Source organism: Notothenia rossii, assembly GCF_949606895.1.
Source record: "Notothenia rossii genome assembly, chromosome: 4".
Classification (NCBI taxonomy): Eukaryota; Metazoa; Chordata; class Actinopteri; order Perciformes; family Nototheniidae; genus Notothenia; species Notothenia rossii.
In genome coordinates, this window is record NC_136902.1 from 2,697,167 (window position 1) to 2,719,059 (window position 21,893).

Here is a 21,893-nt window from a genome sequence, read left to right on the forward strand (position 1 = left end):
TTTCAGAATTCTGATTTTTCCCAGAATTAACATTTCTCAGAATTTTGACTTTTCTCAGTATTTACTTTTTCTTTCAAAACTTTTAAAATGTGTTCATGGTTTTGACTTTCTCAAAATGTTGACTTTTTGCTCCGAATCTTTTTTTTTCCTGAATTCCGTACAGCTTTCAGTAGAAAAAAAACACGAGTTATATAATACACTGTTAGAGAAATGTTAAAACGTACATTGAAGACGAAAGGTTGTGGTTGTTTTGAATGTTGGTAAATATTTACTTTTCTATTTAATTTGAGTGATGGGAAAAAATGTACCGTCTTCCAGAATTTTTTTTTTTTTTTCTCAGACTTTTTACTTTATCTCAGATTTGGACTTTCAAATTTTGTTTCGGATGTTTGACTTTTTTTCTCAGATTGCTGTCTATTATTTTTCTAGGTCTCAGGAGGATTACTTTCCGCTCTAGTAGACTATAAATAATTATTAAGTCTAAAAAAACCGACTTATATAATACACTGTTAGAGAAATGTTAAAACGTACATTGGAGACGAAAGGTTTTGGTTGTTTTGAATGTTGGTAAATATTTACGTTTCTATTTAATAGGGTTAGGGTTAGGGTTAGCCCTAACCGGACAGAGTAAACCCCCAAAAGAAGAACAGGGCGTCTGGCATGTGGTGCAGTGGGTTGTGCGTTGGTGTTCGGATCAGGGGGTCACAGGTTTGAACCCCACTGCAGTCAGGATGTCGTTGTGTCCCTGAGACACTTCACCCCAAAGTGCTCCTGTGGGGATTGTCCACAGTAGAGTATGTAAGTCACTTTGGATAAAAGCCTCTAACAAGTAACATGTCATGTAATGATCAACAGAACAAGTTTTTTGAATTTCTTCCAGATTTTTGACTTTTCAGATAATTTTCTCAGAATTTCGACTTTAAAAGAATTTAGATTTTTTTCCGAAATTGACTTCAGAATCAACATTTCTCAGAATTTCTTCTAATAATTTTACTTTAATGTTGTGTGTTTTTCAGATTTTTGTATATTTTCGGCTTTTTGAGTATTGTATTTATGCTATTTTCATCTTTGTCCTTCGTTGAGCGTCTTCATGTACAGATGTAGCACTCCAGATAGGACTCCACCCAGCGGATCCCAGTGGCTGGGGGCGTTGCCAAATTTCCCCATTTGTTCAATTACAGGATTTAACCATGAGATGGCGCTTCATTCGCAAATACACAAAGACAACTGGGTGTTGTAGAACTTAGTTATTGTGATGCTAACGTAGCTAAACAGCCAAACCAGGTCACACAGGAGCGGAGTGGAGCGCTTTCTGGCTAGGTACAGTGCAGTACAATACACAGCTTTCAGTATTACACTACTAATGCCATACACTGTTAGAGACATGTTTAAAAGGAACCTTGGAGACGAAAGGTTTGGAAATGAAAGTTGGTAAATATTTACTTATTGAATTGACTGTTGGGACACGTCCACCGGATAGAGTGAAGCCCCAAAAGAAGAACAGGAATCAGTGTGAATGAATAACGACGAGAGAGCAGACAGAATATTTAGCAATAGCACTTTATTGAACACAAACAACCCTAAGCCACAATACTGAATGACAAGACCAATTGGCTGCAGCAAACATTTTATAAAATAGATTCAGGTTTTTAATGTCACTAAATTGTTTTTTTTTCCTTTTCTTTTAACGTCAGAAAGACAGATGCAGGTTTTTCCAAAACAGTGAATGATCTTTTACATATTTAACATTTTTGTAACAAATCATCATTCACATGTTCACACAAAGGAATAACAAGGCAAAGTGCTTTCAGGATTGCATTGTCGAGAAAAAAGAAACCAAAAAACAAAAATTAAATAAAAATCATGAATGGCTTGAGGTTTCAGGAAGAGGGTGGGGGTTGTTCTGGATTAAGGGGTTAAATGGGGGGGGGGGGGTCGTAAACCTCAAACCTTTCACCTCCTGCCCCCCCACCCCCACCCCACCCCACCCCTCACTGTTACACTGAAGGGGCAGTGAGACGGACGCCTGTTAAATTTGGTTTTGAGTGGACAGATGTGTTGAAAGGCATCGTACAGAAATACAAATTCTTATTTGTTTCTTTTACAGCTGCGGGGGAATAACGGAGCGACGGTGAAGCTGTAAACGTCGGAGTAATGCAAACTACACAGGGCAGTAAGTGGAAAGCAAAGAAATACAAAGAAAAGCCAATGCATGTTGAACTAAAACTCCTCTGAATGTTAAAGGGGATAGACTATCATCATAATCTGCATCATAACATTGTCTGGCTTCACATTCCAGTGGTATTTTGTCGTATAAATGCTTCTCATAAATATTTTTTTTTTTAATCAACGTCAAATAAGACATATACACATACAGCACAACCAAGCACACTTTATGTTTTTAACTACCATTGCTTATGATAAATCTGTTATCCCGTACTGTGAATATTTTGTATTATTAGGTGGAGAGACAAACGATACTCACGGCTGCAAAAAACATGGAGGTAGGAGAAATGCTACTGAAAAACAGCGAGTGATGCTAACGTGGAGCAACGCCAGCGGCCGCCGTCCAGTCTGCCGTTAGGAGATTTCATTTAGTTCAATAACGCGGGATATGGATCTGTACAATGGCGTATTAGTGGCTTTAGAGGTAAGAATGATAATACTTGAAATTAGGGAGAGAGGGGAGACGGGTGATGATAAGATTGAAGTCATAGAAAGACAATAAAAACATCAAAATAAATCTCACAGATTTACGAGAAAGACACCTTTTAAAAGTATTTTTCAGACTTTCATGAGTTTGTATTTATGACTTTATTATCTAAGGGTATATTTAATATTCTTCTCGTAGATTTGTGAGTTTTTGTTTGTTTAAATATTATGACTTTATCAGAAAATATCCATGTTTTTTCCAACAAAAAAACTGATTTTTTTTAATCTCAAAAAGTAGATTTTAATCTCAGAGATCATCGTACATTTTGTTGTGCATTTATAACGATATTAATCAGACGTTTTTCGTGCCAATAATTTTAATCTGAGTCAGAAAATATCTTTTTCTAGCAATTTATCAGATTTTTTATCGTACATACTTTTATCTTAAAGTTAAGATTTATCGTAAAAAGTAGATTTTATTCTCAGAGATTTTCGGAAATCTTATTGTGCATATACGATATTAATCACAGAAATCCTTCGTGACAAAAACTTTAATCTGACTCAGAAAATATCTGCCTTTTTAAAGTAATTTATCCGTTTTTTTTGTCGTGTATTTTACAACTTATTTTCAAACTTGTTCATAATTCTAACCCGAGCTTATTTCTAATATCTCCCAATCTATAATTATTACTTCACCTACAAAGACCCTAATACGCCGCCATACATTTGACCACAAAACCTCAAATAGCACCCCCCCTCTCTACGCCTCTGGGTGCAGACTGGTGCAGCAGCGGTGGATATTGAAGTCATCTTAGCGGCCTCACAAAACAATTGTAAAAATGTCGTCTGAACCCGATGTCCCCCGCCTGGCCGACTCTACGCTGTTGCTTCTAACTCCGTTGGTCCTGTCGTCATCACAGGTGCTGGTGATGGCATCGACTCCTTTATTACACACAGTAGAGCAGGATATTTGCAGATTTGTAAATGAGGTAATCAGCGTTAAAAAGTAGGGAACCCTGTCATCGACGTCACACCGGCAAAAGCAAAAAAAAAAAAATCCTCGATCGGCGGTAAATTAAAATCGACTTTGGAATGTAGGTCGGACGAGCCAAGTCTTAATTTGAAATGTTTCCTCACTGTTTGATTGTAACTCATCACATGCCCTGATTTAGCCCCTCCCCCTTTCTAAACCCCCCCCAGATAAGCCACTCAAAGTAAAAACAGGCAACCCTTTATTATCTTGTTGATGAGTTAAGGCTGCCCTCAGTCCAGTTGAGAGGATTGTTTAATAGCTCGTGAGTTGCAATGAGGTGGCGCCGTCTACAGTGAAGCGGACTAAACATAAAAACACATGAAAAGGGACGACCCACCCGCTACTAAAATAAATCACAGAACATGCAGAATGACATCCTTTCCTACAGTAGGCTACTCCTAATAGCACATTCAAAGGGGCTCCTAAGGGACATGGTCTGATATGGCTCTGCTTTAGAGTAACGTGGGACTATTTCCCCAGAAGAAGAAGTCTGTAAGGTGCTGCCTTATACCTTGTGTCATTCAGCTCGACAGCAAAACACCGGAAAGTGTTTGTTTTCCTTCGTGATAATTCGTGTTCCCCTCCCCTGCTGGTGAAAACAAACGGCACTTTCAAAAAGGGGAATGTTTTTTTTCTCTAAAACCACAATCACAGGAGCTCCAGGAAACACATCAGAACACACACACACAGGCTATACAGTAGATATGAATCTCAAGCGCGTCTCATGTGTACACGCTTTAGGCTACACGCTGAAAAGGGAGGGACACGGTAAGAACCCTTAATGCTCGACATTAAAAACAAATATAAGGCATTTCATATTTCCTTGTATCTGCACACGTCACTGACAGCAGGTCTAAATATTTTTCATTCAAGGAGGAGGAGGAGGATGCATATTCACGTCTACACATGCAAATGAACCGGCTATAAGCAGAACTACGATACCATCAACGTCCAAAACAAACGCACCTACTCAAATCTATCAGTCAACTTGTGCACCGTCCTTCCTCTGAGCAGGCAGCCTCGAAAGAGTCCGATATTATAATCACAGTTTTCAGATGAAATAGCAAACACACACACGATCAAACGCCACACACACACACACGATCAAACGCCACACACACGATCAAACACACACACGATCAAACGCCACACACACACAAGATCAAACGCCACACACGATCAAATGCCACACACACGATCAAACAACACACACGATCAAACAACACACACACACACGATCAAACGACACACACACACACACGATCAAACGCCACACACACACGATCAAACGCCACACACACACACACGATCAAACGCCACACACACACACGATCAAACACACACACGATCAAATGCCACACACACACACGATCAAACGCCACACACACACACACACACACACAATCAAACGCCACACACACACACGATCAAACGCCACACACACACGATCAAACGCCACACACACACGATCAAACGCCACACACACACACGATCAAACGCCACACACACACACACGATCAAACGCCACACACACACGATCAAACGCCACACACACACGATCAAACGCCACACACGATCAAACGCCACACACACACACACACACGATCAAACGCCACACACGATCAAATGCCACACACACACGATCAAACGATCCTTCACGTGCTACAGACAGGGACTTTTGGTGTTAAACAGAATATTAAATATTTCTCAAAGGAAGCAACGATAAACAAAAGGTTATTGCACTTTTTATCTTTTGTCTATTTTCCACAAAACAAAACGAGGTCAGCTTGAGAGAGATCCATGCCTTTAAACGAAGGTTACGTCACTTGGATTATTAGTATGATCACACCGTACGCAGCTACCACCGTCAGTCTAACAGCAGGAAACACATCGAGTTTACATTCTGCAGTCACAACACACACTCTGCCTACACTTTGATCTGGATGAAGAGGAACAGTCAGAAGGACCTCTGACGCCGGTCGCTCTACAGTTAGTGTGTTTTTTATGACAATCAAACCCTAAATTTGGTGCCTTCTTTGGATTTGTGCTTTTTGTTTTTTATTATACCCCCCTTCCATTCCAATGTGTTGATGTGCCCTATATAACGTGATCAGAAACATAGAAACCGCATCAGCTATGTGCGGTTCATTCTGAGTTTCATCTTGAGATCAGAGAGGGGGGGCGGAGCCTGTAGTCAGTGTCATTTCCTGTTCCCATTATAAGGCTTCTGGGAAATACGAATGGAAGACCGTACCTTTCGGTAGTAACGAATAAAAAGGCACCATGCCGCCGCTGTGCTCCGTGTTTCACGCTCCTGGTGGGGGATGAACGGGAAGGGAAGGCGGTCGAACTAGCGTTAGCCATACAGTCGAATTCAGTGTCTTTCTGACTTCCAGAGGTAAAGTTTTATAGCTACCTTCACCCTGTGTGACCTCTGTGGGCTGCAATGAAGAGGGTCTACAAAATAAAAAAAAGGGTTCGTTGTTTGTGCATGTTTTTACATTTCCGACAAAAGTCACGAGAGAAATCAGCAACAACAACATCGCCGATGAGGTAAAAAACTGCAGGTCCGATAAGAAGAGGCGCGACGCCCCGACGAAAGGAAAGGTAGGAAACGCATCTAATCTAACAGCTCTCTGGTTTAGGCTGGGTTACGCAGGATTTACACACTGGACCACGAGATGTAACTCTTTGTTAGCATAGCTGTACAATAAGCAACAATTCCAGACTTTTTTTTTTCTTTCTGTATTTGAGGTTTACTTTGACCCCCAGGCCCCGGGTGACGGAGGAGCCCCCTTTGATTCGTGTACGAGTGAAATGCATTCGTTCACAGTGGCAAATATGGCGAAATCCTTAACAATCTCTGCACCACCGGCAACCGTCGAACCCTCCTCACACCCAAAGGTGTCCAACATTAATTTGTATTATTTAACAATCCAACGAGTAGCAGAACTCGACAGGTGACGCACGTTTACCGCCAGGTCATTCTATTTTCAGCTTTTTAAGGCAAAAGGCTCAACAGTGGATCAGAGAGCTGAATTGAAATTTGCCGTTTTACTTCAAGTAAGAACCGTAAGGAAGAGGGCTTTGGACACATGAGGAAACATTTTGATATGCGAGCTAAAGTGAAAAAAATACTTTCACTTTTTCCAAGAATCTTTACTTTTCACAGTTTTTGACTTTTCAGGATTTTTACTTTTTTCGACCGGAATTGGAATTTTTGCAGAAATGTAACTTTTTTTTAATACTTTTTTCCCAGAATTTTGAATTTTTTTCTCTCTGTCATCAAAATGTTTACTTTGCATAACTTTTACATTATAATACAATTTTTACTTTTTCACTGAATAGTCACTTTTCCCACCATTTTTGACTTTCGTAAGATTTCTGACTGTTCAGATTTTTTTTTTCAGAATCTTTAAAGCATCTATTTCTATTTTTACTCTTTCCACAGAATTCCAACTTTTCCCAGAAATTTGACTTTTCAGAATTTTTACCCTTCGACCGGAATTGGAATTTTTGCAGAAATCTTTGACTTTTCAGAATTTTTACTTTTTTCGACCGGAATTGGAATTTTTGCAGAAATGTAACTTTTTTTAAATACTTTTTTCCCAGAATTTGGAATTTTTTTCTCTCTCTCTCATCAAAATGTTTACTTCGCATAACTTTTACATTATATTCGAATTTTGACTTTTTCACTGAATAGTCACTTTTCCCACCATTTTGACTTTCGTGAGATTTCTGACTGTTCAGATCTTTTTTTTCAGAATCTTGACTTTTTACAAAATATTTAAAGCATCTATTTCTATTTTTACTCTTTCCAAAGAATTTCAACTTTTCCCAGAATTTTTTTCCCCCTGGAATGTTATTTTCTCAGAAATTTGACTTTTCAGTTTTTACCATTCGACAAGAATTGGAATTTTTGCAGAATCTTTTGACTTTTGAGATTTTTCTTTGGTTACTTTTTCATCGAAAGTTTGACTTTTAAGATTTTTTTTCTCTCCCTCATCAGAATTGTTACTTTGCATAACTCTAAAAACATTATTTTAGAATTTTTACTTTTTCACTGAATTTCCACTTTTCCCACAATTTTTTAAAATCTGATTTTCAGAATCTTGACTTTTTTCAGAATTTTTAATCCATTTCTATTTTTCCCCTTTTCACAGAATTGTATTTTTTTTCCCAGAATTTTTTTTCTCTCAGAAATTTGACCTTTCAGAACATTTTTTTTTTTAAACTTTTGTCCCATCTCAAAATCTTTCTCTCATGTGGCCCTAACCCTCTCCCACAGTGCGGAGACATCCGTTTGAGGCAAATCAATTCTATACCATGCTTTTTTTTGGACATCAACAATTTTTTTCTCACACAATATCTCATTACACACACACACACACGCACACAACACACAACCAAGGGATTGCTTTGCCAATACCAAAAGGGATTACAAAAAGTCAAATTATACAACTGACTTCTACCATTTCAACAGAACACTTGCATTTTAATATCCCATGCAAATATTGATATAGTTTTGACTAATATAATAATAACTGGTGGAAAAACATGCGGCTCCAAACACAGATAATCCTGCCTACTTCTGAATATTTACTGACCATGTGAGTATGATTTATGTCTAAAGGCAAATAAAGGTTTCTATGGCACTAAATGGGTGTAGCTTAGGTGCATTTTTGTCAAATATAGGCTATTAAACGACGAGTGTGTGATCTACTGTTTGTCCCTCTTTACTGTAAGGCAATCTCAATGGAATGGATGAATATTAACTTGTTCACCTTGTACGCTACACAATATATAGAATATTACACAGGCCTATTCTCCAACACAAAACAAGGATATCAATGCAGGAAGACTACTACGTATACATGTGTAGAGAGTTTGTTGCTACCTGCGTCATATCTACGCGTACAACTGGAGAGCGACAACTGAACGGACCCTACATTCACGTCAGTCACATGGCTCAGATTGGACTGTAAACGGCTAATGCATAAATCCTTTGCTGCTTTAATAAAGAGAGGCTCTCCCCTCGTCCACCTCTCCATGCATTTTGGCAAACAGGCCTTCACTTGTGACCAAACATCATTATTATTATTATTATTAGAACATCTTAAAACCCTTTTTTGTTAGAAATCTTCCATTGGCATTTATGCTCTGATTTTCTGACTTGGCCTGAACGGATGGCAGTGCAATGTTTGTGCTGCACACGGTAACACACTCTCTCTATTGCTACAGTTGGACCTGTCATTGCTTCACCAGGTAGATGCTCCGTTTAGCTGAACCGTTACCAACGAGAACATCATCGAATAGGATGGATTTATCGTGACTTTGCATACAGGAAAATATCAGAAACTGCAGATTTCAGCTCCGGTCACATGCTGCTTTGAGAGTGAATATCTTTGAGCAACATTTTCACCACCTAAGAGGGTCGTGAGCATGTTTCCCTTCCGTATGTTCAAAGTCTGCTTCCTTGGTCTTTTATATTTGTCCTGCTGTGACACAAGAAGCATGTCATACTTGATCTGACAACTTCCGCATCGTAAGTTCTGACGTTTTAAAAACACCAAACGATGATGAAGGTAATCGTCCTGCAGCCCTAATCTTTACAAAATCATGATCTAGCTCCATGCACAATCACTCACACAAATAAAAAAAGCATGTATAAGAATACTGTGGAACAACCAAAGGGTGTGTAGCTGCAGAGAGATTTGTTTTAGTGACTTTTTATAAACAGTAGGCTGGGTAACGTCACCGTGTCTCTTTCATTTTGGGCCCTGAAATATAACACAAAGAAAAGAGAGGAGGGCAGTGGTTTTTTTTGTCTTTCGTTTTTTTAAATAATGCATCGTTTGAGTACGATTTCAATGCTCGACCCTTCCTTCCTGTATTCAGCAGCAACACACACGCATGTAAACACAAGTACACACTGACATATGCTCCATGTTGCACACTTAGAACCTGAATGTACTAAAGTGCGTGCTTCACTATCTAATCATTAAGTGCTGTGGGATTTGGGTTTCAAAAACAAACAAAAAGAATTAAATTATAGAACATCCCATCACAAAAACAAATCGATATAATGCTGCGATCTGATTGGTTAATAAACTCTGCCTGCTGCTTCAGCACAGATCCTGAGATTACAAACAAAACACATGTACCTATCTCTAACGTTAATAACAACTATAATAATATAACTGAATTTAATTTTGTTCAAGAGACCCAAAAGGCTCGGGATCATTTCAGCAGCAAATCCACGACACTGACTGCGTTTACATGCACACAAATATCACACGGATGAGGATTACATCGAGCATATATTATGTTTGGATATTAAAAATCAAGCCTTGGTGCATATTCCAATGAAAGGCGGATATGACTCAGCTTTTAGGGGACACGTTTAGACGCTTCTCAGTTCGATTGAGTCCGGTTTAATAGTAAAATGCAAGCCCAAGAGAAATGTCTGGGTCTGAAGGAGAAACACACCTGCTTTAAATACAAGTTGTTAACACCTGGAGATTAGCAGCAGCCTTTTTAACAAGGTGGTTGGTACGTCCACGGGGCGGGGCTTGAGAATAAAATCAAAATGTTGTCATTGCAAGTATTTCCCTTTATTTTCATTTTTTAAAAACATGTTCTTTTCATAATAATTCAAACTTCCTTTATGGTCTTGTTCTGTACTGAGTGCATGAAACAGATCATTCTGTGCATGTAAACGAAGCCGGTTTCTGCTCTAAAAATGGACTTCAGTCAGTTTTGAATAAATGGCGGGGTCTTCCCCTAGGTCCTCGTCTCTCATCCAGTCGCCTCATGTTTGCAGATTGTGCCTCTTCATTACCGGCGGATCTGAATCAGTGTCATCTAACCACCAGCACATGGTTTCAAAAACAAATAGCATATATATATATAAAGTCACAAACTGACAGCTCTAGTGGTCCGATACAATCATCTTTAGTACCAGAGGGAAATGGGATGAGGAGACGACGAAAAGAAAAAAGCACATATTTGGATTTCTGCTATTCCTGAAATCTAAAAACAGGCCTCAGCGAAGATCCCTGTTCCGCCTCTGGGAGGGAACGCAGCTCCCTGTCACGGACGTATTCAATTAATACGCCGGCTTTTTGAGTTTTTTCTACGGGTGCAACAACGCTGTAAAAAGGTGTGTGTGTGTGTGAGATCCTCAGGGCTCCAACTGAAACGATGTGTTAGGAAGGCATGGGTCAAAAAGGCATTTCATGAGACGCCGTAAAAGGCCATCCAGTGCATTCGCGTTGACACTGACAGTAAAATGCCCGGCACACACAGAGCCATTCGTTTAGTCTTTAGGTTAATTATTTCATGAGATAATAAAAAGAAAAACACATTCCAGGGAAACAAAAGCCCTTTGTGACAGTGATTGTCTATTCATAACAAAAACAAAACGGCCAAAAGAAATGAAATATTGCTTGAAAACTGCCCAATAAAACGTAGCAGACATTACTCTCTCAGTTTTGAATTGACCACGCGGACGTGATTAAGACTGGTTTAAAAGCTTCAAAGAAAAAAGTGCTTTAAAAAAAAAAAACCTGACGCCTCTCTTTGAGGCCGTTCTGAAACACTGTTGAAACGAGATGGGAAATTGAAATGGCTTGTTCACGCTCTGTGCTAAACGATGTTTGATGAGGTGTTGTTGGCAGATATCACTATGTAGCCTTCCTCTAGAGTCAAAGGCCTCGGTCTCTATCCTACGGCTTCTCATCGACCCTGGGGAAAGAGCAGCTGCTAAACGATTGACGAGGTATATCGAGATCTATTGTCTTTCTCTGTACAGTACACTTTATCTCAAATAAATAATTTATAGCCTTAATAGTGTTGATCAACTTTGGTCATAAGTTATACGCTTAGAAACATTCTAGCTTTGACAAACACGTACTCTAGAACAGGAAGTCGGCATGTGTGGATTCAGCAGCGTTTACCAAGTTGTCCTAAAATGCCGTTTTTTGTTTTTTTTAAAAGTACACTATGGAATTAAATCGAGACCCTTTTTCCAGAACGTTTCGGTTTGTACTGTAGTACACAAGCATTGCACTCAGAATTTAGATTTTTTTTTTTCCCTTGTGTGTTTCCTTCATAAAAATCTAACGGATATTTTAAAAAAAAAGAGGAAAAGGAGGAATAATCAAACAGGAAGTCTGTGATCATTCTTTAGGGAAGGTTCCTCTACAAGGTCACAGCGGTACATGATATGGTGGTTTATACTGCGATATGGTTCCCATGCTTTAAGATTATATAATTGTTATGGTTTTAAAGGGTTAAAAGATTCTTTAAACGGCCAGATTGTGTTTGTTTTGGATCTGCGTGACCTTGTAGAGTGCTTTACACTACAGGATGGAGGAATGGATCCAATTGCATATTAGGTTTGACTGCACCTCAAGAGAAGACCACACACACACACACACACACACACACACTGACACACACACACACACACAGAACAGACGTGTGGTTCCTGGTCTTCTGGGTTAAAGGGTGGTGGTGGTGGTGGTGGTGGTGTTAGCAGCTGGCTGAGGGGTGTTGGGGGGGGGGGTCTCTCACTCAGACAGGCAGCCGTCCAGCTCCTTCACGAAGCCGTTGTGGAGGCCGTTGGAGGGCAGCGGGGCGCAGGAGGCCGTGATGCCGCAGTGCTTCAGCAGGTTCAGCCCCGGGGAGGGGGTCACGCTGGGGGGGCCGCAGGAGCAGGAGGAGGGGTCCCGCGGGGGGAAAGGCTTCATGGTGGAGAGGATCAGAGCCAGGCAGTCCGCCACGTCCTTGTTGGGAGCGCAGGCCAGAGCGGGGGTGTGGCCTGAGGGAGGGAACACAGCAGAGGTCACATGACATTCAGCTTTCACTTCATCTGAAGAGACTTTAAGGTGTCCGACAGGCAGCTGGGAAGTACTGGAGGTCAAATACTTCGTTACTGTACTTAAGCACATTGTTCTGGTATCAGTACTTCACTCCACTACTTATTTTTCTGACCACTTCTTACATGTTGAACTCAAATACCTGTACTTTCTACTTCTTACATGTTGAACACAAATACCTGTACTTTCTACTTCTTACATGTTGAACACAAATACCTGTACTTTCTACTTCTTACATGTTGAACTCAAATACCTGTACTTTCTACTTCTTACATGTTGAACTCAAATACCTGTACTTTCTACTTCTTACATGTTGAACTCAAATACCTGTACTTTCTACTTCTTACATGTTGAACACAAATACCTGTACTTTCTACTTCTTACATTTTGAACTCAAATACCTGTACTTTCTACTTCTCACATGTTGAACCCAAATACCTGTACTTTCTACTTCTCACATGTTGAACACAAATACCTGTACTTTCTACTTCTTACATGTTGAACACAAATACCTGTACTTTCTACTTCTTACATGTTGAACACAAATACCTGTACTTTCTACTTCTTACATGTTGAACCCAAATACCTGTACTTTCTACTTCTTACATGTTGAACACAAATACCTGTACTTTCTACTTCTTACATGTTGAACACAAATACCTGTACTTTCTACTTCTCTCATTTTCCAAACAGGCTGGTTCCTTTAGTCTGAATGTGTGTTTGGTGGCGTGATCATTATTATTTAGAGTCATTGCGTGCCTATTGATTTGAACACGATCCGTGTATCCATCATTTCCTGGTCTTCTCTAAAGAAGAGGGACCAATGAAAACGTTGTCATGTTGCCGTTGGTCACCATGGAAACATTCATTAGCTAACAATGACATTATTGTTCTATTAATATAAAGGGAGGTCAGGTACTCTTTAAAACAGCTGCTAGTTATGGGTACTTTTTACTGAAGTACATTTCAAAGCCTCTTTACTTTGACTTGAGTAAAGAAGTTTAGTCAGTACTTCTACTTTCACCAGAGTATTGTTAAACACGAGTATCTGTACTTCTACCTGAGTAAAGGATGTGTACTTCTACTTGAGTAAAGGATGTGTACTTCTACTTGAGTAAAGGATGTGTACTTCTACTTGAGTAAAGGATGTGTACTTCTACTTGAGTAAAGGATGTGTACTTCTACTTGAGTAAAGGATGTGTACTTCTACTTGAGTAAAGGATGTGTACTTCTACTTGAGTAAAGGATGTGTGTACTTCTACTTGAGTAAAGGACGTGTACTTCTACTTGAGTAAAGGATGTGTACTTTTGCCCTCTCGTTACTACAGCCCAAAACACTAAGAGGAAACACGCTGCAGCTTCAGAAACGATGCAGATATAAAAACATAAAAATGTTCCACGTTTTTTGTCCGAGTGGAAAAACAGGATGAAGAGTCCTCACCTTCTTCATCCACAGCGAGCACCGTGGCTCCTCTGCTCAGCAGCGCCTGCACCACCGTGGCCAATCCGTTACGAGCTGCCAGGTGCAGAGGCCTGAGAGAGAGAGAGAGAGAGAGAGAGAGAGAAAGAGAGAGAGAGAGAGAGATGCACTTTAACAACATGTGGAGAATACCCTCAACTGGGAATATACAGCAGAGGAATCGTTACAGATACTAAACCTGAAACTGAGAGTTTTTAAACGACTGAAAATGCGTTTATAGAAAATCCCCCAAAACAGCAGTTTGTTTATTGATGTCTTAAAAGCGCCCTCACATCTGCAGAGTGCTGTTGGTGGCGTTGATGAGCGTCGGGCTGTGGATCTCCCCGAGGATCAGCAGGGCGCACATCTCATGAGCCTGAGGAGGAACACAGGGAGAGAAGAGAGGCATGAGCTGCCGTCTACCGGAGAGTATCACACTGTGCAGGTGGAGGGAGGGAGGGGGTGTGTGTGTGTGTGTGTGTGTGTGTGTGTGTGTGTGAGTGTGTGAGTGTGAGTGTGTGGGGGTGTGAGTGTGAGTGTGTGTGTGTGTGAGTGTGAGTGTGTGGGGGTGTGTGTACCTTGCTGCAGGCCAGGTGCAGGGCAGTGTTCTTGTTCTCGTCTAGCAGCGTCAGGTCAGCCTTGGCCCGATGGAGGAGGATCGCTGAGGACAGAAAGACACAAAGACATTTATTACACACACACACACACACACACACACACACACACACACACACACACACACACACACACACACACACACACACACACACACACACACACACACACACACACACACACACACACACACACACACACACACACACACACACACACACACACACACACACACACACACACACACACACACACACACACACACACACACACACACACACACACACACACACTCTGTATTAAAGGTTCCCTATTTTGCTGTTTGAGAGAGATTTGGTTAAAAATAACTCAATGGTGCTCTGGGAGGAGAGTCAGGTGATAAGGTGGGGGGGAGGGGGGGGGTTACCTTGGTTGGTGATTGGCTAATGGGGGACACATGTTTACGTATAAAAGACAGGAACAAGTGGATTTTGTAGGGGACCTTTAAAGACCCCTCCAGCGTCTCAGAGACTCACCCACGGTGCCGCTGTGCCCCTTGTCGGCCGCCACCATCAGGGCGGAGCAGCCGCTGGCGTCCACAGCATTGATCTCTGAGCCGTGACGGAGCACCAGCTGGAGGCCTGCCACGTCCTCAGCAAACGCAGCCGCATGCAGGGGGGTCCTGCAGGGGGGGGGGGGGAGAGAGGGTGCTCAGAAACACAGCTGCAGGCACACAGCACTGTGGAGAATGCATCCTGGGGCAAGACACTGAAGCCCAACGGTGTGTGAATGTGAGGCACCTTGTGTAGCAGCCTCTGAATGAGTGTGTGAGGGGTTACATGCTGGATGCAAATGGAGTCCAGCTATCAGGACTTTCTGAACCCCAGAGTAAATGTGTTTGCCTCACCTTCCTTTGGCATCTCTGGTGTTAATCATGTGAACCCCCGCTGTCTCCAGCAGCCGCTCTGCAGCGCCGCTGTGTCCGTTCATCCTGAAGGAAACACACCGGGGTTATAACAGGAGGATTTCATCTGAACACACGAACTGCAGAGAGGCTGCGACCTTCAGATTGAGCTGCGACCTTCAGATTCTCTTTCTCTCTTTCTATACTCCATATTAGGGATGCCAGTGATTATTCGTTACAGTCTCCATAATCGAATATTATTTTTAAAAATCGATTTTACTTATATATGTTTTTATTATTATTTATGTTTTTTTTTTTTTTTCCAACCAAAATATAGACTAATGCTAATAATAGTATTAATAATTGTAAATGGCCATTGGTCACACCACCAGTTTGTTTTAGTGTAAACTTGGAGGAAGCCTGCGTGCAGAGCAGACTGCTGCTGCAGCACGCTACACCCCGCCCCCGCCCCCCCCTCTCCCTCACACGTGCGACTAAAGATGAACAAAGCGGCAGGTAAAAAGAGTTCAAGGACCGGCATCATTTTTTTTATTTGTCGTTTATTTTGTTTTACTGTTAAACATGTTCCAGGGGGGTGGCGATTATTCGGTCGAATAATCGATTATTATTCACCAGGGCTGCCGAATAATCGATTTTGATCCTGGTCAGTTTCTGGCAACCCTACTCCATATGTAATCCCATCTTCTTTCAAATCCAGCCTGAAGACTTTCTTTGTTGCCACTGCTCTCGATTAGATCAAACATCCGTTCATATCTCACACGGCACCGTAACTTCTATGCTTCTACTTTATACCTGTAATATTCTATAGAAGTTATTTTAGTGACAGTTTGTACTTCTATGTTTGAATGTATTTTTACATGTTGCTCTTGCATTATCTCTTAAAGCCTTTAATGGTTTTGTATTTCGTTGTAAAGCACGTTTGGCTGCCTCGTGCTGTAAAAATAAACTTGCCTGAGCAGCGTACACAGACTAAACCTTTTTGACGCGTGTTCATTACAAAACATTGATTATTAAATAACTTCCATCTTCTCTTGGTGCTAAAATAAGACGGGCAGCGGTTGCTATGTCTACTTAATATACTTTGAGAGAGTGATGGATGCATACTCACAGAGCACAGTGCAGGGGGGTGAAAGAGTTTCCCTCTTCGTGGATTAATGTTTTAAATTCAAGTAAAACCTCCAAACAGTCTTCATGCCCTGAGAACAGAAACACACAGCGTCAGCAGACGGCTTCAGAGATGTGTGTTTAGTGAGGAGCAGCGGACCAGGTTCAAGGCTGTTATTGTCATGTGTACAGCGCGTGCGTGCGTGCGTCCGTGCGTGCGTGTGAGAGAGAGAGCGAGAGAGAGAGAGAGTGTGTGTGTGTGTGAGAGAGCGAGAGCGAGTGTGTGTGTGTGTGTGTGAGAGAGCGAGAGCGAGTGTGTGTGTGTGTGAGAGAGAGAGAAAGATAGAGAGAGAAAGATAGAGAGATAGAGAAAGAGAGAGAGAGAGAGAGAGAGTGTGTGTGAGTGAGTGAGTGAGAGAGATAAAGAGAGAGAGATAAAGAGAGAGAGAGAGAGAGAGAGAGAGAGAGAGAGTGTGTGTGAGAGAGTGAGTGAGTGAGAGAGAGAGTTAAAGAGAGATAGAGAGAGAGATAAAGAGAGAGAGAGAGATAGAGAGAGAGAGTGTGTGTGTGTGATGAGATAGAGAGAGATAGAGAGAGAAAGATAGAGAGAGAGATAGAGAGAGAGATAGAGAGATAGAGAGAGAGAGAGAGAGAGATAGAGAGAGAGAGAGAGTGTGTGTGTGTGAGAGAGAGAGATAAAGAGAGAGATAGAGATAGAGAGAGAGTGTGTGTGTGTGAGAGAGATAGAGAGAGAGTGTGTGTGTGTGAGAGAGAGATAGAGAGATAGAGAGAGAGAGATAGAGAGAGAGAGAGAGAGAGAGAGAGAGAGAGAGAGTGTGTGTGTGTAAGTAATTGCTGTTGTCTAACGTTTGTTTTTCTTATGTACTTTTAGTAATTCGATTTTTTTTTTTAAAAGAAAGAAAAAAGTGGTGCTTTCTTTAATCTCAGTACAAATGTGAGCACACAAATAACAACAGTATGTTTCTGTACCTTTCTTATTCTGTAATTGTATATTTTGTACTTTTAATGCTCAATAAAATATAAATAAAAATAGCAAGTAAATGAAAACGAGTGAGGACCGGCCTCACCTTTGTAGGCGGCCCAGTGGAGGGGGGTGTACTGCTTGTCGTCCAGCAGCTTGTTCTGAGCGTCCGTTGTCATGGCGGCCTGCACCAGCGCAGCCAGGATCTCCGTGTGTCCTCGTGAGGAGGCGTAATGCAGCGGAGTGCGGCCCTGCACGTCCCGACACACTGAGGACGCTTTGTGCTGCAGCAGGGCACACACGCAGTCATCGTGCCCCAACACCGCCTAACACACACACAATGATTATAAACTCTTTACTTCATGGAGCACACACCCACCCCCCCCCCCCCACACACACAACGATTATAACCTCTTTACTTCATGGAACACCCCCCCCCCCCCCCCACACACACACAATGATTATAACCTCTTTACTTCATGGAGCACACACACACACCCCCCCCCCCACACACACACAATGATTATAACCTCTTTACTTCATGGAGCACACACACAATGATTATAACCTCTTTACTTCATGGAACACACACCCACACCCCCCCCCCCCACACACACACAATGATTATAACCTCTTTACTTCATGGAGCACACACCCACACCCCCCCCCCCCACACACACACAATGATTATAACCTCTTTACTTCATGGAGCACACACCCACACCCCCCCCCCCACACACACACAATGATTATAACCTCTTTACTTCATGGAACACACACCCACACCCCCCCCCCCCCACACACACACAATGATTATAACCTCTTTACTTCATGGAGCACACACCCACACCCCCCCCCCCCACACACACACAATGATTATAACCTCTTTACTTCATGGAGCACACACCCACACCCCCCCCCCCCACACACACACAATGATTATAACCTCTTTACTTCATGGAACACACACCCACACCCCCCCCCCCACACACACACACTGATTATAACCTCTTTACTTCATGGAGCACGTCACACACCCCCACCCACACACACCCCCACCCCCACACCCACACACACACACACACACACACACACACACACACACACACACACACACACACACACACACACACTAACCTCTTTACTTCATGGAGCACACACACAGTCATCGTGCCCACACACACATCGTGCCCACACACACATCGTACCCACACATCGTACCCACGTACCCACACACACATCGTACCCACATACCCACACACACATCGTACCCACGTACACATCGTACCCACACACACATCGTACCCACGTACCCACACACACATCGTACCCACACACACACACACACATCGTACCACACACACACACACACACACACACACACACACACACATCGTACCCACACACACACACACACACACACACACACACACACACATCGTACACACACACACACACACACACACACACACACACACACATCGTACACACACACACACACACACACACATCGTACACACACACACACACACACACACACACACACACACACACACACACAAACACACACACACACTAACCTCTTTACTTCATAGAAAGATATCTAAAAGCTTTGTTATGCTTTTTCAAAACGGCAGCTTTAATAAGATCCAGGCTGCTTTCTATAAAAGGGATTTCTCATTCTTAGATTAAGAATTCAATCGATATCTTCTTTCAATTATTTATTTTTAAATATCAGGACTTGACGTTAGAACCGTCCAGGAGACACGGCCTAGTTTGCAAAGGGCTCTGTTGTGTTTTGACACTTAAAATTACCAATAATATATATTTTTTGCTGACAGGGCAATATACAAGGACTTAATGGGGTCAATGTAAAACAAAATAATATATATTAATGATTAAAGAGCTGAGGGAGTAATGTTCCAAGAAAAAACTCAACATTCCTGAAATTCAAATTGAGAATTTACAGGATGGCCAGAAAAATCTAAATCCCATATTCTCAGAGAAGTCATACATTTTGCTTACGAGTCCAGATGCTTTCGATAACAAGCACAGAAACCTACTGAACACTCTTTAATCACCAGGCAGGTGCTAATCGAGCTAGCTTAGCCACACTACTTTGTTTTGTAGGGAGTATTCAGGTGAAACACATCGATGGAAGTGTCCTTAATGATTTACCAGGCTTTACATAACCGTGCCCCGACATATTTAAGTGACTGTCTCTCATTTGATCAACCAGCAAGGACACTTAGATCCATAAACGTACCTAGAGTGCATTCAAACTGCAGAGGCTGCTTTCTGTTTCTATATCGCCCAAACCCATTTGATCTTAGAACGGCAAGCTCAATTAGAATTTTTAAAAGTAAATGATGATGATGATGATGATGATGGTGATGATGATGTACCCACCCCTCTGTGCAGGGCCGTGCTGCCCCTCTTGTCCTTGGCGTCGGGCAGAGCTCCTTTCTCCAACAGGAAATGGACGCAGTCAGTGTGACCCCCCAGGACGGCGAGCATCAGAGGGGTCCTGAGGGGACAGAAGAGGCCATTAGGACGGGTTTTAGGTGTGTAGGACATCGGTCAAATCAGCTTTAGGCTCAATGGAGTCATGCTTTTCAAAAAGAAATAACTCACTGGCCAAATTTGTCCGCCACGTTGGTGAGGTCCCCCTCCTCCCCGTAATCGATCATCATCCGCAGGCAGTCTGAGTGGCCGTTAGAAGCTGGTGTGGAACAAAGCGTATAGTATAAATCTACTTTTACAGGCAATTAGAGGAAAGAATAATAATTACTTTCATCACTGTCTGTGAATAAAAGGTCAGAAAATATTGACAAATTTCCGTCAACATTTCCCTGAAGGTGAAGTCTTTAAAATGTTCTGTCAAAGACATTCTCTTTAATGTGATATGAAACCGAGGGAAGCCGGACCTCCATATCTGAGAGGCCGATAACAGTTGGGTCACATGAGAAAAATGTTTTAGGCCGTGCGATATCAAGCAGGCAAATTAACTCAAACACGTCATGGTCAAATTATTTTTTACGCGCGGCTCTCATGTCGGGGGTGCTGGAGTGAGTGAGTGACAGCAAACCACCAATCACAACCATTCTTGATCAGATCGCAGCAGGACCACCGAGCTAGCTCAGCTTGTTGCTCTGATAACTTAAGATCCAGAAGTCCGTGACTAAAATCCTTCATCCGGTTAAATATCGTAAAAAAAGAAATACAAATTGTCTAACATTAAAGTTCAAGAAAGGATGGTTTGACTGTCTTTTCTTCAATTCCTGCATTTTTTCATATCGCAATGTCTTTTCCAATATCGTGCAGCCCCACCAAAAACCACATGTCCATCTCTGTTCTTTGAATGTCTTGTTTTCTCAGTTCAAACACAAAGATATTTTCCGAAGTTGAAATAAAAACAGAGAACAGTTGAGAGCAGAATTTCTAAAATCCGCAACACAAATGTATGATAACAATTATGTTATATGTTGCTGCATGTACCTTTTAAAGTTCTTAACAAATAATCTGAGGGGAACTTCTTCTTGTTTATTTTTAACTTGTGTCATTTTGTAAAGCAGGTTGAGCTGTAAGTGCTGTATGACCAGCTATAAACATTAAATGTATTATGATTATGATCTGAATCTCTCCGGGGGGGGTACCTGCCACGTGGATGGGCGTCCACATGAGTTGTGTGTCGTTGAGCAGACAGGACGCTCCCTGAGCCAGCAGCACCTCCACGCAGCGCGGGAACCCTTTCTGCGCCGCCAGGTAGAGGACAGAGCGCCCGGCGGCGTCCTGCATGTCCACGTACGCTGCCGTCTCCGTGAGGACACGCAGCGCCTGCCAGTGACCCTTATCAGCCTGAGGGGGGAGGGGGGAGAAGGTTGTTAAAGGTCCCCTATTGTTCTGTTTCTCATCAATATCTCACAGGTCTCAGATATATCCAGAGCCTGTCTCTGATTGGCTGAAACACCAAACAGATCATTGCAGCATTACCCATAATCCCCTCTGTTTCAGCCCTGTTTCCAAAGTGCTGATTCTCTGTCTGTTACTTTAGATGAAAATAAGGAGCCCCTCCCCACGCCCCTCTGAGAGAGATTTGGTTACAAAGAACTCAATGGAGCTTTAGTAGGAGATTCGGGTGATAAGGGGGGGGGGGGGTTACCTTGGTTGCTGATTGGCTAATGGTTACACAAGACAAAACATCGTTATGACATCATAAAGTGGCCAAAATATATACCTGGCTGCTACATCTTCAGAACTGT

The 21,893-nt window shown here is 42.0% G+C and overlaps 1 protein-coding gene across 2 annotated transcripts in view; it reads right to left on the reverse strand.

The window, feature by feature from the left end:
- Positions 1–1,544: 1,544 nt before the first annotated feature.
- ankrd52a (ankyrin repeat domain 52a) overlaps positions 1,545–21,893 on the reverse strand; it is a 51,500-nt gene continuing 31,151 nt past the window's right edge. For both annotated transcript variants that reach the window (XM_079675174.1, XM_079675173.1), the window contains 11 exons: positions 21,288–21,489; positions 20,266–20,353; positions 20,041–20,158; positions 17,738–17,957; positions 16,654–16,741; positions 15,528–15,611; positions 15,157–15,302; positions 14,605–14,687; positions 14,320–14,402; positions 14,009–14,100; positions 1,545–12,509 (listed from right to left, as the gene is read on the reverse strand). In XM_079675174.1, coding sequence (XP_079531300.1) covers positions 12,259–12,509; positions 14,009–14,100; positions 14,320–14,402; positions 14,605–14,687; positions 15,157–15,302; positions 15,528–15,611; positions 16,654–16,741; positions 17,738–17,957; positions 20,041–20,158; positions 20,266–20,353; positions 21,288–21,489 — 1,455 coding nt within the window. In that variant the 3' untranslated portion in view covers positions 1,545–12,258. The remainder of the gene's footprint in view (positions 12,510–14,008; positions 14,101–14,319; positions 14,403–14,604; positions 14,688–15,156; positions 15,303–15,527; positions 15,612–16,653; positions 16,742–17,737; positions 17,958–20,040; positions 20,159–20,265; positions 20,354–21,287; positions 21,490–21,893) is intronic.